The sequence below is a fragment of the Camelus dromedarius genome, chromosome 18 (assembly GCF_036321535.1).
Source record: "Camelus dromedarius isolate mCamDro1 chromosome 18, mCamDro1.pat, whole genome shotgun sequence".
NCBI lineage: Eukaryota > Metazoa > Chordata > Mammalia > Artiodactyla > Camelidae > Camelus > Camelus dromedarius.
In genome coordinates this window covers 24603810-24620249 of record NC_087453.1, presented here as the reverse complement: position 1 = coordinate 24620249, position 16440 = coordinate 24603810, and the positions used below count along the sequence as shown (strand labels likewise).

The window sequence follows — 16440 nt, the reverse complement described above, 5'->3', positions numbered from 1 at the left end:
AGGAGAGAATTAAATTTCCTCAGTTATTTTGCTTTAAAAAATAAGAATCAAAGACAAAAAAGGCTTTTGGCTACCCTGAAAGCTGTACTGAAATTTAACTGGATGGCTTCCACTGCACCATTTAGACAGTTTCCTATTCTCTTCCTTAAGTAAGTCTCTGTATTTTCACTAAATCTGTACAGTCTCTAAGTGTGTATTTAAGAGCTAACTACATCCAGAAAGGCTAAGGCTCTAAGGAAAATAAAGAAAGGTGCAGCCTCCTTTGTTGAGAACACGCCTGCATCTGCCCAGGAAGATGCAAGCTCAGCGCTCCACAAAGCACACTCCCAGGTACAGCCCCAAGTGGAGAGAGAATCAGCACTGACCAGGTTCTTGTGCGAAGACACCAAGAACACATGATGCCAAATACTGCAGTTATTTGTACCAAAGAGCAAAAAAGACATATTTTCAATAGAACTTACCTGCTTTTTCAAGGGAAGCGTGGAAAACTAAATGGTGAGCACACCATCATTTATTTTCAAAAGTGCTCCTGAATGCAGCTTTCATAGGTGGATCTTATTCAAGTGAGTGGTCCAGCCCAGGTAAAAAGGACCAAAAAAATCAGGCGGAGGATCAACATCTCTTTGAGTCTTAAACTTAAAATGAGTACTTTTAAAAAGTAACTGTGGGGAAGAGGTCCCTCCAGAAGGAAATGACCATTTCAGTGACTCTGAGAGGGTGGAGCAACGAGGCATGGGGAAGGAAAAAAAAAACTAGAACTCGGCATTGGCAACAGCACAGCTATCTCCAGCACAAAAGCCTGTTTATATGCGCAGAGCCCTCTTTCCAAATGGGAAAAACCTCAGCAGCTTAAGTCAAGGTTTTCAGTAGGAATCTTAAAAATATTAATCATTTTTTAGCTATAAGCAACAAAGCTTGAAGTTCAATTCGATTTGGAATATAGCAAGGTATTCAGTATGAAAACCAGCTCAACTTAAGTCAGTAAGTTATATTTACTAGAACCCAAATCAAATACTTTACAATTGTATGTGATCTATAACTTGACAGTGTTATTAGCAGGTGTTACCAAATTGAAATTCTACTGACTAGAGCCTAGAGTTCAAATTCCTTGGGGTCAGAGAAACAACCTAACCCTGCTGGCCCCCCTCCAAATATAGCCAGTGGCTGAAAAAATTCTAAGTGGCTCCTAAGATTCCTACTACACTGATGTGCACATCCTGTATAATCCCCTTCCCTTGAGTGTGGGTGGGCCTGACCTAATCTGATGAGCCCTCTGAAAAAGAGGGTTTAGAAGTAGTCAGAGAGAATTGAAGTTTCAGCAGATCTATACTTTTTTTGGTCTAAAATTTTTATTTTCAAATGCTATATAAATGGAATCGTGCAGTATGTAAACTTTGAAGGTTTTTTTCCCACTCAGCAAAATTTTTCAGATTCATCCAAGTTGTTTTAACAATAGTTTGTTTCTTTTTATTGCTGAGTATTATTCCATGATATGCACGAAGCACAGTCTGTTTAACCATTTACCTGTTGAAGAATACTTGCATTGTTTCCAGTTTGGAGCTATTATGAATAAGGCTGCTAAACATTGCTGTACGAGTGCTATAAACACGGGTGTCCAGGTGCTTGTATGAACACCAGTTTTCAGCTCTCTGGGATAAATGCCCAGGAGTGCAACTGCTGGGTTGTATAGTAGGTGCAAGTTTAGTTTTATAAGAAAATGTCAAACTATTTTCCAGAGTGGCTGTGCCATCTCACTCTCCTATTGGCAACGTATACATGATCCAATTTCTCTGCATTCTCTCTAACATTTGGTGTTATCACTACTTTCTATCACTATTTTTAATTATAGCCATTCTGATATGTGTGTAGGGATATCTCATTGTGGTTTTAATTTGCATTTTTTGATGGCTTTAGTGCTGAACATCTTTCATGTAGTTATTTGCTACATGTATCTCCTCTTTGGTGAAATGTCCCTTCATTCTTTTGTCCATTTTCTAATCACATAATTTGCTTTTTAATGTTGAATTTTGAGAGCTCTTCTTATATTCTAGATACAAGCCCTATGTTAGAAATATTTTTTGCAAATATTTTCTTTTGCAGGTTTTTTTATTCTTTTACCAGGGCCTTCCACCGAGCAAAAGCTTTCGATTTTGATGTGGTCCAATTTATTAACTTTTTTTGTAAGTCATGTTTTTGTGTCAAGGATGAAAATCTTTGCCTAGCTTTAGGATACAAGGATTTTCCCATATTTTTTTCCTGAAAGTATTATAGTTTTACATTTTACATTTAAATATGTGACCCACATTGAGTTAATTTTTTTAACTGAAGTATAGTCAGTTTACAATGTTATAACAATTTCTGGTGTACATCATAATGTATCAGTCATACATCTGCATACATATATTCCCTTTTCATATTCTTTTTCATTATAGGTTACTATGAGATACTGAATATAATTCCCTGTGTAGAAACTTGTTGTTTATCTATTTTATACATAGTAGTTAGTATCTGCAAATCTTGAACTCCCAATTTATCCCTTCCCACCCCCTTTCTTCCTAGTAGCTGTAAGTTTGTATTCTGTCTGTGAATCTGTTTGTTTTGTAGATGAGTTCATTGGTGTCTTTTTTTTAGATTCCACATATAAGTGATATCATATGATATTTTTCTTTCTTTCTGGCTTACTTCACTTAGAATGACAATCTCCAGGTCCATCCATGTTGCTGCAAATGGCATTATTTTATTCTTTTTTAATTCTGAGTAGTATTCCATTGTATAAATATACCACAGCTTCTTTATCCAGTCAACTGTTGATGGACATTAAGGTTGTTTCCATGTCTTGGCTATTATAAATAGTGCTGCTATGAACATTGGGGTGTATGTATCTTTTCAAATTAGAGTTCCCTCTGGGATATATGCTCAGAAGTGGGATTGCTGGATCATATGTAAGTTTATTTTTAGTTTTTTGAGGAGTTTCCATACCATTTTCCATAATGGCTATACCAAACTACATTCCCATCAACAGTGTAGGATTCACTTTTTTCCACATCTTCTCCAGCATTTATCATTTGTGGACTTTTTTAATGATGTCCATTCTGATTGGTTTGAGGTGACAGACATTTCACTGCAGGTTTTTTTTTTTCACTGCAGTTTTCATTTGTATTTCTCTGATAATTAGCGATATTGAGCATTTTTTCATGTGCCTATTGGCCATTTGTATATCTTCATTGGAGAATTGTTTGTTTAGGTCTTCTGCCCATTTTTGGATTGGATTGTCTGGTGTGTTTTGTTTTTGTTGTTGTTGTTGTTGTTATTAAGTTGTATGAGCTGTTTTTATATTCTGGAAATTAAGCTCTTGTCAGTTGCACCATTTACAAATATTTTCTCCCATTCCGTAGGTTGTCTTTTTGTTTTGTTTACAGTTTCCTTTGCTGTGCAAAAGCTTATAAGTTTAATTAGGTCCCATCTGTTTATTTTTGCTTGTATTTCTACGGCCTGGGTAGACTGCCCTAGGAGAACATTGCTAAGATTTATGTTAGAGAATGTTTTGCCTATGCTTTCTTCTAGGAGGTTTATAGTGTCTTGTCTTATGCTTAAGTCTTTAAGCCATTTTGAGTTTATTTTTGTGTATGGTGTGAGGGAATGTTCTAACTTCACTGATTTACATGTGGCTGTCCAGTTTTCCCAACACCACTTGCTGAAGAGACTCTCTTTTTCCCATTGTATATTCTTACCTCCTTTCACACTGAGTTAATTTTTGTGTGAGATAAGAGGTTTAGGTCAAAGTTCACTTATCTGCCTATGGTTGTCCAACTGTTCTAGCTGTATTTGTTGAAAAGTCTATCCTTTCTCCATTGAACTGACTTTCTTCTTCTATCAAAAATCAGTTGGACGTATTTACACGGTTCTATTTCTGGGTTCTTCATTCTGTTCCACTGATCTATGTGTCTATCCCTCCACCAATATCCACAATGCCTTGATTACTACAGCTCAACAGTAAATCTTAACATTTCACACAGTGATTCCTCCCACTTTATTCCTCTTTTTCAAAACTGGTATTGCTATTCTAGAATCTTTGCCTTTTCATATAAATATTAGAATAAGCTCCTCTATGTCTATAAAAAACCTTGCTGTGTTTTTTTCAACTTTTAAAAATTGGGGTAAGTATATATTAAGATAAAATTTTATCATTTTAACCATTTTTAAATATTTGATTCAATACACTTAAGCATAGATGCTGCAAAGATTAGATAAGAGGACAGTGTGAACAACTTTGTGTCAAAACATTTGAAAGCATACAAAATAAATCAATATTTAGAAAAAAGTATTTTAAGTGACTCAAATAGAGAAGATCCAAAATATCCTATACCTATTAAAGAAGTTGAATCAGCAGCTAAAAAAAACAACAAAAAAAAGAAAAAACCACCTCTAAATATAAAACACCAGAATCAAATGATTTTATGAAGGATCACAAGTATTCAAGGTTCGTATAATTCTAATCTTACATAATCTCTTTCAGAAATGAGAAAGAGAGAAAACTCCTCAATTTATAATGAAAAGTTACTTCAACTTTGATATAAAAAGCGTAACAAGGACAAGAAAGGAAAATTACCAGACATTCTCACTCATGAAATAGACTCAAAAGTCTAACCAAAATATTAGCAAACTGAATTCAGCAATGAATAAAACACACAAATAAAAAAAATAATGTATCATGCCAAGTCAGGTTTATCCCAGGAATGCAATTTCTAGGGTCCTGGGTCATGCAATAGGTGGTACCATTTACTAGAAAGGAGGCACAGGGTTTAGGGCTAAGATCACAAGAATGACTCCCTGAGTGCAGGGAGCTTCTGAATGTCCAGGTAAAGTAGCTAAGCAGCACCCAAGAACACTGGTCTGGAGCTCAAGTATAAGCAGGGCTGGAGACAGAGTACTGAGAGTCACCAGTACAGAAGTAGTGTCATGTCTTACAAGTGGGATAAAGACAGGGACCATGGCCTGAATCCCAGACAATCCCAATGTCTAAGGAACGAGATTCCCTGAAAAGATAGGTCAGAGAATCAGGGAAAGAAAGGACCAGGAAGGAAAAAAAAAAAAAAAAAAAAGGTGACTCAAATCATGCAATGAGAAGGAGAAGGGGACAGAAGAATTCAGTCACTGGAGTCCACCATGACAGGGAGCTTCAGGACATGGTGAGGGATGACGGCTCACTGTTGTGGGGTGCTGGGTGAATGGTAAGAGGAAACAGAAACAGGGAGTGTGGTCAGTGCTTCCAAGAAGGCTGGCTGGGGAGGGAAGGAGAGAGTATGCAAGAACAAAGGGAGGAGTAGAGTAGAGGATACAAAAATCTGCAGACCATCCAGACAGAAAAAGGAAAAAAGGGTGATGAGAAAAATACAACACACAGCCTGTCCCTCACATTCCAGAAGGGAAAAGATTGACTGTTCCTTAGTTACAATCCCAAGGCATTAACTATCACATAACTATCAGAACTAGATTTCAAACCCATCCTAACTGATCAGTGATGACTTGCTTCACTTGATTATGTTACTGAAAGTTGGCAGAGTCCCAGTCCAGTGATCACACTTCCATGGCTAAAGGTGAACCAGTCCCTGAAAAGTCCACCCATCCTGGAACTCCACATTTACCCAAAATGAAGGGGGGTAAAGCAGAAAGTACTGAGGCAAGGCCTCAAAGACACAGTGGCAGATAATTATAAAGAGCACAAATGGGGCCGTGGGTCTTGGATAAGAGAGACTGCACTGGTCTCTTGGGAACAGAGAAAAGGAGCAGGCTGATAGCAGCAGTGGCTGCAGCAGGCAACGTGAACCCTTAGACGTACCCTTTCAGGTCACACGCACAAAGACTCCGAGACGTGGAGCAAGACTTGAGTTGTACAGGAGCAAGCCGGGACTCAAACTCATGTCTGTCTGACACAAGGCCTAAACTCCCGACTGCCACCGACCCCATGCCCCTATTACCTTCCACCCTGTCTCCTTTTAAACTCTGATAGCGTTTTGGGGATCTTTTCATACAGCACTTTCCACACCACAGCTTTCACTGGTGATACTTGTGTTTGATTCATTCGTACCCCCCTTACTCACTCCAGAATTCAAACTTTTTGCGTAGCTCTACAGGTTTTTATGTGGCAAGTGCTCAATGAAGAAACAAATATAGCTGTAATTGTCAAAACTGTTACATGCTGACTTTCAAAAGTGCTTATAAATTTCCTTCATAAGTGATTTAAGCCAGCCTCACTACAGTTTTCTTTACGTATGTGCTCAAAACTCATTTACCACAGATATTACAAAGGTAAAGCAATATTAACACTGTACATCTCATTCACTGCCAGTTATAGATTAGTGAATTTAGTCTCCACTACAGAGATTTCACCATCTTTGCAAGTATGAGCCTAACAAGCACTTCTTACCTGAATTTTGATGGGCCACGTGAAATTACTGACATAAACAAAGAAAGTGATGTTTGGGTGGTTGCGAAAATCAAACTTCTCATTAGAGAAGCTGTCTTTGTACTCCTTAATGTTGGTTTTTGAAACAACAGGCATCTCTTCTCCAGCTTGGGTTCCAGCTGTTAGGAAGAAAAGAATGAAACAGAAAAGACCCCCTTTTTTTTTTGGACCGAATCTGCCCTAATAATTACGATAATAGTTATCATTTATTAAGCACTATGTTCCAGGAACAGCCTTTAAGAGCTCCATCTCATTTAGTTCTAACAACCACCTTCCTATCATCCTCATTTACACATCAGGAAACTTAGGTTCAGGAAAATTAAGTAACTTGGCTCAGGTCACACAACCAGGAAGAAGTGGAGTTGAGATCTGAAGCTGGGTGCACTGATACATAAGCCTGTGCCCTTAACCAAAATGGTTTTACCAGGAACCCCTACAACTTCCCCCATGGAAACAGGCTACATGTGGCTGTGACAACACAGATGCCATTAGAAACCTATTCACAAGAAATGGCATTCACTCTGCCCACAACACTTCACTTGCTTTTCATTTCCTCCTTACTCATGTTTGGCAGAGCTCCAGATCCCCCACACCAGGGACATGGATCCAGCCCTCACTTCCTAGCCAGCAGTGACCTCAAGTCTCAACAGTAGCAGGGAGGGAGGCACTCTAGGGGGTCACTCAGTCCCTTCTGCTACCAGCTACACTGAATTTAAACACCCCCCATCTGATATAAACCCATCCTACCCCTAGACAGTCCTTCAACATTCCATTGTGTCCCTCAACCAGGAATTCTAGTGTCTGTAAACATTCCTGAAATAGGCTTTTCCCATGTCTGAGTTAAAGCCTGGGACTGAAGTCCAGACTGGTGAGACCATCATTGCAAATCAATCACATACTTAGGGATGCTGCCTTTTTCCAAACAAAGGCTCCAATAACTCGGACTTTTTCTTAAAGGTCTCTCCTCACTGCAAGTTTCTGAACCTTTTCTGAATTCTACACAATCTTTTAAGACATGATAAACACAAAATGATGTGCAAAGGTAATGTTTTTATTTTGTTTCAGTATAACTGGTTGTGTTTTGAACAAAAAACAGTAATAAAGATGATGAAACACAGTTACCACTCAATGAGAATTTACCATGTTTCTAGCACTACACTGAGTTCTTCATTTATTATCTCATTTAATCCTCAGAACATTCTACACAGATAGGTGTTTTTAATCATCTCATTTCATCCACAAGGAGACTGGCTCAGAAAGCATGGTGCTAATAAGTACCACGCAGAATTCAAATCCACGTCTGCTGAGCTACATTCTTACCCACTATATTGGGGCCATTCTTTCTTTCTTTAGTAGATTTTCTACCCAGTAGATCCTATTTAGTGAATCATAGCAAGACAAACAAGATAGCAAAACCTGTGCTCTTAGAGCTTGATTTAATTCCCAAAGTACATTTTCCCTTGTACCCACCAAAATCTCATTCTAATAAAAATGTTTCCATTTCTTGAGACTGAGTCACCTGCATTTTTCACTTCTGGAGCACGGATGGGGACGATGACGGCAGTGCTGGAGCCACGGTATTAATGGTGGTAGGAGAGCAGGGGTAGTGAGCACACACTGATCCTAAGACCATGGCAGGCACTGACAGCTATAGCTTAATTTAATCTACACAGTAACTCCAGGAGATAAATATTATTATCTTCTCTTTAAGATGAATAACCCGTAAGGGTCTAGAGATAGGTTTTAGACACTTGCTCAAGGTCTCCCAGCTAAGTGGCAAAGGTGGGTTTCAAACCCATCTGTCTGTCTCCAGAGCCTCCTTTCTCAACTCCTTCTCATCTGTTACCTCTACTTGGAAGGTCTTCTCTAGGTCTGTCTTTACCTGAGAAGCTGGGGGCCCAGGTGATGTTGAGGTTGAAGTTTTTGGAGGCATTGATGAACATGTCCAAATCCCTGTTTTGCTGGTGAGAAAAACAAATAATTAGAAAATTAATTATAACAGTTTCCTGATTTTAAAATAAAGCAGTAATTATTTTACTATTCTTAACTTCCTTAATAATAAAAAATATACTTTCATGTCTTAAGAAAAACTCATGGCTTACAGGAGAATTAGTAAAATTTCTAACCAATTCTCCTTAACATAAGCAATATGTCCCAAGTAAATTTCATTTCCCTCCCATAAAAGTATACGGGATTTAATGCTTAATCAAATGCCTAACTCCATGAAAAAATATCTTTTAAAAACACCCTTCCCAGAGCACAATGACCTATATCCTGTGACCTATGTTAGGGGGATAAGCCTCCTGAGGGTCCTCTGGGCAGCCCTTTCCATACATCTGGAGAGTAAAACACTTGATCAAGTGCCCCAATTTATATTTATTTACAAATTAAACCTATGTACTTGTGAACCCATAGATTATATACAGTGTAGAGTTCTCCAAAATGGAATTTTTTTTTAAAAAAGCACATAAAGCTGAAATAAACTGAAAAACTTTTGTCTTCATTCATGATTTAACAACATTTTTCTCTCACTAAAAAGATTGTTTGAATAAAACAGAATATGCTTTATTACCTTTGAAAACTCTATATAACCACTTAGAGATACAGCAATTTGAAGAGCTAGTTTAATACATTCTGACTTGTGGTTTTAATGACTGAAAAAGGTATCTCTGAGAAATGTGTTGTGCCAGCTGAAAGAAGAGCACTGTCAGCTATGCTGGGTAAATTAAAATCATGATACTAACTTTTTGTTTTCACTGTAATTTGGCTAATTAATCTCTTTCTTGGGGTCCAAGAATTGTTTTTTCGAATAATTCAGATACTGTATTTTATATTTTTGGATCTAATCCTGCTGAGATTCTTCATTTTTGAAAGACTTTAAAACAGGTTAGAAAATTAAGATTTTCCAGGGTGGTATTTTGATAGTTCTTATAGCACAAAAATAACAAAAACGGGAGCATTTCCAAATAACCATTTTCAAAATGTGGTCTCCAAACCAGAAGTTTCTCTCACAAAGCAGTTACCTTCTTATTTATTGATAAAATCCTACCTTGAGCTGAAGGGCCAGCTCAAGTGTTTATTTATTTTTTAATATTTGCTGGCAGCACATTACTAACAATTACTTCTTCCCACGGAAAGAATTAATAAACTTGAAATCCTTGTGTTTTTGTAAAAGACAAGATGCATACATTGGATAATTGTATTAAATATTCTGTCATAAGAGAAACAAGGCAGTTAAGTAAATTTCCTGTATAGTACTTTTGCTATAACCATATTCTAAAATTTTTAAAGACTTTCGGTCAACACAGCCACTGAAATGACATATCAACAGTTTTTCCACAAACTATTTTCACTGAAAGTCACTTATTATTTTTACTTAAAAAGCTATTCACTCATGAGAGTGTATCTTCTCAAGTACATCTCTTCTTAATTTTATCATTGAAGTGGAATATGAAAAACAAATATTACTTTAATTGTAAATATTCCACACTGTGGATCTTGTTTTACAACTGGTTTACTTATTTCTTAAATTTAGCAGTGCTTGCTGATAACATTTGTTAATGAAGGAATACACTTCGGCTTGTTACCATATTGTTTTCCACGTATTATTTGTTACATTTATTGTGACAAGAATTTTGTAATGGCAAATGGTTTGTGTATATTGATAAGAAATAAGAAACCTCCAAGGAGGCTCCCAAATAATTTTCAAGTTTAGTAAAGTTTCACTATGTACCAGAGTAGGGAATGAATAACTTTGTATTTCAATGAAGAAATCATACACGTGTGTCTTCATGTTATAGATGCTTCACTTTTAGATGTCATGCTGTGTTGGCTCTCTTCTGCTGCTAGGTAATACCTTGTGGCAGACTGGGGTTTACCATTAACAACAGTAGATATAAAAACACATTTCAAATAGTTATCAAAACAATTTCAATTATTTCTGGCCAAGTTCTTATTGGACAGCTAAGCGTGTGCTGTTTTTGCCACTTAATGAGACTAAGAACACATTCTAGGAACAGAAGTGTCACCTCTGCCACCTTCCTTGCATCACTGGTATTAATTTCCATTTTGAGAGAGTAAATCTGGGCTCTGTCACTGCCCCCCTGACACAGCAGTTCCCCTTGCAATCTCCTCCACTTTCCTGTTTGGGGCTGTGATGGGCTGATGGGCAAACCAAGTATGTGTGGAGTCAATGTCACTCTGTGTATCAGACCCTGGTAAATCTAAACAACATTGTTCTTACCTTTTAGATAAAAAGGAGGATAAATGTAGATTAACATTTCTTTCCTGTACCTCTAAACATCATCCTGTGTACTCCACTCTGGAGACCACTGCTAAGGCAGTGCTTCTATCCATAATAATCAAGAAAAAAAATTCACACTAATTCAAAACAAAGTAGGAAGATTTTTAAATCTTACTTCATCAGGTGTAGCCACAAAATTGATGGCTGTGTAATAGCGGTCATCTTCCTGGGATAGGCTAAAGGTGAACTGATAGTCAATAAGAAGAGTATCTATGGAAAGAAAGAAATGTGTATTTAAAAACTGAAATAAAACAGAATAAGTCTCTAGAGATACAGATTGATTTTTCTCATAAATATTCAACAGCCAGGACAGCACTACTGACAAAGGAATCAAGTCTGCGGGCAATATCATTTTGTTTGAGTTAACCTACCAAAAACTTTTTGTATCATGACCCTGGTTGAGATTTTTAGGCTCCAACCTAACTCACCTACAAATATTAACTGAGTATGCTAGGTTTTGCTTAAAGATACAAAGTTATAAATTAATCGTAAGACTCCATGTAAAAATGGTTGACTCCAGGTCTGGGCAAGGACTATGTGCCTCAGACTCAGAGTAAATATATGCCTCAGTTATTTTATTCTAGAAAGCAAGAAAGTGTTCAAAGGCTAATGTAATGTGGCAAAAGAACACAGCTTGAAAAAGAGCCTTCTGTCCAAAGATGGTATAATTTAATTCTAAGAAGTACTACACAATTCAACAACCGGATTTAAAAATTGGCAAAAGACTTGAATAGACATTTCTCCAAAGGAGATATGCAAATAGCCAATAAGCACATGAAAAAATGCTCAGCATCAGAAATCATTAGGGAAATGCAAATCAAAACCACAATGAGGTACCGTATCACTTGTAGTAAAATGGCTACTAACAAAAAAACTTGGTGAGGATGTGGAGAAACTGGAACCCTTGCACACTGCTGTTGAGAATGTAAAATGGTGCAGCCACTGTGGAAAACAGTATAGCAGTTCCTTCAAAAAATTAAAAATAGAATTACCAAATGATCCAGCAATTCCACTTCTGAGTATATACCCAAAAGAACTGAAAGTAGGATCCTGAAGGGCCATTTGTACAATCATGTTTGTAACCGCCAAATAGATCATAGCTATTATTTACAACAGTCAAAAGGTAGAAGCAGCCCATGTCCATCAACTGATGAACAGATAAACAAAATGTGGTACATACATACAACAGAATATTACTCAGCCTTAAAGAGAAAGGAAATTCTGACATATTACAACATGAATGAACCTTGAGGACGTTATGCTAAATGAAATAAGCCAATCACAAAAAGACAAATACTGTATGATTCCACTTTTACGAGGTACCTAGAATAGTCTAATTCATGGAGAAAGCAGAATAGTGGCTGCCAGGGGGAAGAGGGAATGGCAAGTTGTTGGCAAGTTTGTTTTTAACTGTTTAAGAAATTGCCAAATGATTTTCCCAAGTGGAAAACCATTTTATATTCTCCCAAAAAGTTTATAAGGGCTTCAGTTTCTCCACATCATTGCTAAAACTTGGTATTAGCTTTATTTTTCAAGACAGAGAAATATATTATAATGTATCCAATTACAAAAAAATTAATTGATGTGGTTTCAGACTCCACACTGTTAACTAACCTTTAAGAAATGACCAGTTGTTTGGTTTTAGTATGGTATCAAGGGACAATATCTAAATCTAAAAAGGTTACTCAAACACCCTATCCTTTTCCAACTATCTGTCTGGTGAGGCCAGATTTTTTTCACATACTTTAAACAGAAATATACAGCAAGAGATTGAAAGCAGAAGGAGATATGAGAATCCAGTTGTCTTTTATTAAGCATGGTATCAGCTTTTTAAAAAATTTTTTAGATTTTATTTTTGTTTTCTTTTTTATTGAAGTGCAGTTGATTTACAATGTTGTGTTAGTTTCAGGTGTAGAGCAAAGTGATTCAGTTTACATATATATGTGTGTATATATAAACATATATATCCTTTTTCAGATTCTTTTCCATTATAGGTTACTACAAGATATTGAATATAGCTTCCTGTGCTATATAGTAGGTCCTTGCTGTTATCTGTTTTACATACAGTAGTGTGTATCTGCTAATCCCAAACTCCTAATTTATGCCCCCCAACCCCACCCTCTCACCCCCAGCATTGGCTTTTGATTCTAGTCATTTTAGGGTGTATGTCACTGTAGTTTTAATACACATATCCCAAATGTCTAATGCTACCCATTTTTTTCATGTGCTTATTGGTAATTCGTGTAAGAATTGCCAGGTGTAAGAATTCTTCATGTACTCTGAATCAAAGCTATGCTTTGTAAACATTTTCTGTGTCTGTGGCTTGTTTTTTTTTTAAAAACAAGTTTTAAATTTGGTAAATCCCAATAGACAACTTTTTCTTTTATGAATTGTTCTTTTGGAATTACAGCTAAGGTACAAAAGATCATGAAATACCTCTTGTTTTTCTAGAAAAAACACACTTACAGGTTCTAGCTGGACATGAATTTTGAGGGGACGCTATTTAACTCAGAAAAGCTGGTTTGTAATTATAATAGAATGCCAAAACATTAGCTCCTTTTTCTCCAGTTCCATAATCTGTCCTACTACGTGGATTCTCTGACAGGAAGAAAATGCATTTACCCATCCAGGTCTGGTCCTGGTCACCTTGCCGATATACCTTTCACTGTAAGTTAGACATTACTTTATTTTACATATTAGTTTCTAAAGAGGTGGTTAACACAAGTCAGTTTCAGAGGGAATGATAACTTCAACTACATTTTAAGGGTTGTTTTTGATCTATACTAAAATATGAAATATGATGACCCCAACCAAGTAATGGCAAATGAAAGGTTTCAAAAGAATATAAACAAGGAAAGGCAGAGATGTCTACTTCTGTATTCTTCCCTGATATCTGCTATGAAAATACTGATATAAACCACAACCAGAATTAAAGCAGCTTAAAATAGTGTTCATCTATGTATTAAACCTAATAGAATGTAACACAGCAAATTAGGGGACACATCCACCAGTGTTCATTATATTCCTGCAGCACTTACCATTCTCAAACCATGTTAAAGAAAACAATGAAGTTGTACTGAGCTACTTTGCTTCTAGACAAAGAAGAATTGCAAAAACACTTACAATAGCATGTTCCTTTGAGAGGGTTTCCCTGGTATCGATTTTCTACCTCACATCTAGGGGGGAAAATGAAGATTATTTTCTATTGTTGCATAAAATAGAATCTACATTCATTTCAAAATCGAGCAGCTTCTTTTATAAAAGCTACAGTGTTTGAGTCAGTACAATTACATTCTTCACTGTTACTCAAATCAGGTAGACAAACAAGACTTTGCATTCATCTTCAATGCTGACTGCCTAGCAGTTCACACCACCAGCAGCCGATAAACATTTGCCAAAGCACGAGATACATCCAAATACAGTAAAATTCAGATCCTATTTATTATCATGAAAAACACATTTTCACTTTTGTATGGACTAAATATTCTTCTAAAAGTGCTTAAAACATTTTTCAAATTGATTTCCCTGTGGTTAGTTACTAAAAAAGTAGTGAGTTTTTATCCATCTTGGAATGTGTGGGTGTGGATGAGACTCTGACAAAGCAAACTGTTTAGACTGTGCCAAAAGATGTAAGTGGCGGCTGAGTGGAAGAATGGCTATCTTACAGTATGTGCTTTTTCACGAGGGCCACCCAGCTCTCTGACTGTTTTTACTACAATAAAATCAGAGCTGCTAATGGGGGGGAAAACATTTTTCATATGTTCATTTCTCACTTTTCCTACTCTCTCTGGATAAATTGATCTCAAGTCTCTTCTTGAGAGAATGAATAAAACGAGTATGTTTTACGAGGTTTTCTGGTGAGGCAGAGAAAAATTGGGGAACAATCTCTCTTGTTTCAACTCATGAGGACACTCACAACAATTGTCACCAGTCTCACTACTGATGCGTAGGGAAACTGAAACTTGCCTCAAGAGCTCCCTGCTCAGGGGAGGCACAGCCAGGGCTGAAACCCCATACCTGCCTGATGCTGTCTGCATCCTCATGGATGGGGACCTCAAACTCTTCCCTGGAAGGTGTCTGACTTACTTCACCAAGGAAGATGCTAGAACATGGAGGGATGTGTCAAAGGCAAGAGGATCAATCACCTTTACTGTTAGACAACCAAAATGCCAAATAAAATCCCGTCTTGGAATACCAGCTCTTCCAACTCTGTCTTTTAGGAAAATCTCCTGACATGACAAAACTCAAGTAGTTGTTGAAGTTAAAAGACTAATTCAAGTCAGCAATCCAGGAAATGTTGGTGTCACTCAAACATAAAAATGTGAATTAAAGAGGCGTGAAGGAATTACCGCTAAACTGATGACCTCCTCAGTATGGAGGGTTACTAAATTAGACCCGTCAGAAGAAGAAAGGGCAAAATTTCTACTCAGTCAACCTGGAGGTCCCTCAGAGCTCATGGAAACAAGGCACAGGGAAGAGGGAGGCTCTTGGGGTTCAGGCAGCTTCAAGGCCCTGCGGCCCTCCCTGGTGAGGTGTGGCCTGTGGCAGGAGTCCCGGGAGTGTGGTACTCACAGCTGGCACTCGTCCCCCTTGACGCCCTTGGTGGTGCAGAAGCACTTGCCCGTGTTGGTATTGCACAGCGATGCATGCCCATTACACCTGCACGCTGGGGAGGAGGAAAGGGAACAGAGGATCACATCTGGGTTAAAAGATTACCACTATCAGAGACTTCTCCTAAAACTAATAATTTTATCTGAATTGGATTCAATAGGAAAGCCAGGTTAAAACAAAAGCATTTATTTAGTGGGTAAGACTCTTGTTTTTCAGCTAGTGATTTATCTCAAATAATGTCAAGGCAACATTAAAGGTGACACAGTCACAGGCCAGGAGAAAGAGAATGCGTGTTAACTGCCATCTGAGGCCTTTGCTCTTTTGATTTTTGCAACAGACTGTTCTTCACTGTCACGATTCTTTCATCCATTCAATAAACATTTCTGAAGCATCTCCACTGTGGGCACACAGACACAGTCCTTGTCCCCATGGAGACGCTCTGAGTGGTGACTGCCCTCTAGGGGAGGGCTGGTCTGGCTAAGCTCTGCCTCAGCTGAGGTGCCTTCCCTACAATGGCCACATTTCAAATCACACCAGGGCTCAGAGCTGGGGCAGGATTCCAGTGGCAGGTCAGTGTTTCAGAGATACTCAGGGACACACCACCCTTGCCTGCTGTCTTCTTAGCCTTCATTGCAAATGACTCGAGTCATCTCCCTCCTCCAGCCATCAACACGTCCCCACAGTCTTTCACTCAACACATGGTGTGAGCTGTGACACATTTATACTCCAGCTGAAATAAATGAGTCCTTTTGCTCAACATCTTTTCACTCATAACCTGTTTTTCAGCGAATAAATTAAAAGTATTAGGCTGGAGATAGGTGTACTTTTAAAATAAACCCTGTGGAGAAAAAAAAATCACCCCAAGACACCTATAAATAGAATAGTGCAGTGGTTAAGAGACTTTATGTGAAGTGAGGAACACGAAGGTTTGGCTCTAAGCTCTGCTGAGGATGCAGAGAGGTGCAGGGTATTAGCAAAAGTAAAAGGCCTGAAGTCATTCTGACTGGGTTTGAATCCAGGCCCCTCTGCTTAGCTCTCCTGTAATTTTGAGCATGCTACT

At 37.7% G+C, this 16440-nt stretch overlaps 1 protein-coding gene across 4 annotated transcripts in view; it reads right to left on the bottom strand.

Annotated features, from left to right (window-relative positions):
• Positions 1-16440, bottom strand: part of ATRN (attractin) — a 121968-nt gene that overhangs the window by 33174 nt on the left and 72354 nt on the right. For all 4 annotated transcript variants that reach the window (XM_064475845.1, XM_010988268.3, XM_064475844.1 and 1 more), the window contains 5 exons: positions 15342-15435; positions 13893-13945; positions 10885-10979; positions 8349-8427; positions 6428-6585 (listed from right to left, as the gene is read on the bottom strand). In XM_064475845.1, the coding sequence (XP_064331915.1) occupies positions 6428-6585; positions 8349-8427; positions 10885-10979; positions 13893-13945; positions 15342-15435 (479 nt within the window). The remainder of the gene's footprint in view (positions 1-6427; positions 6586-8348; positions 8428-10884; positions 10980-13892; positions 13946-15341; positions 15436-16440) is intronic.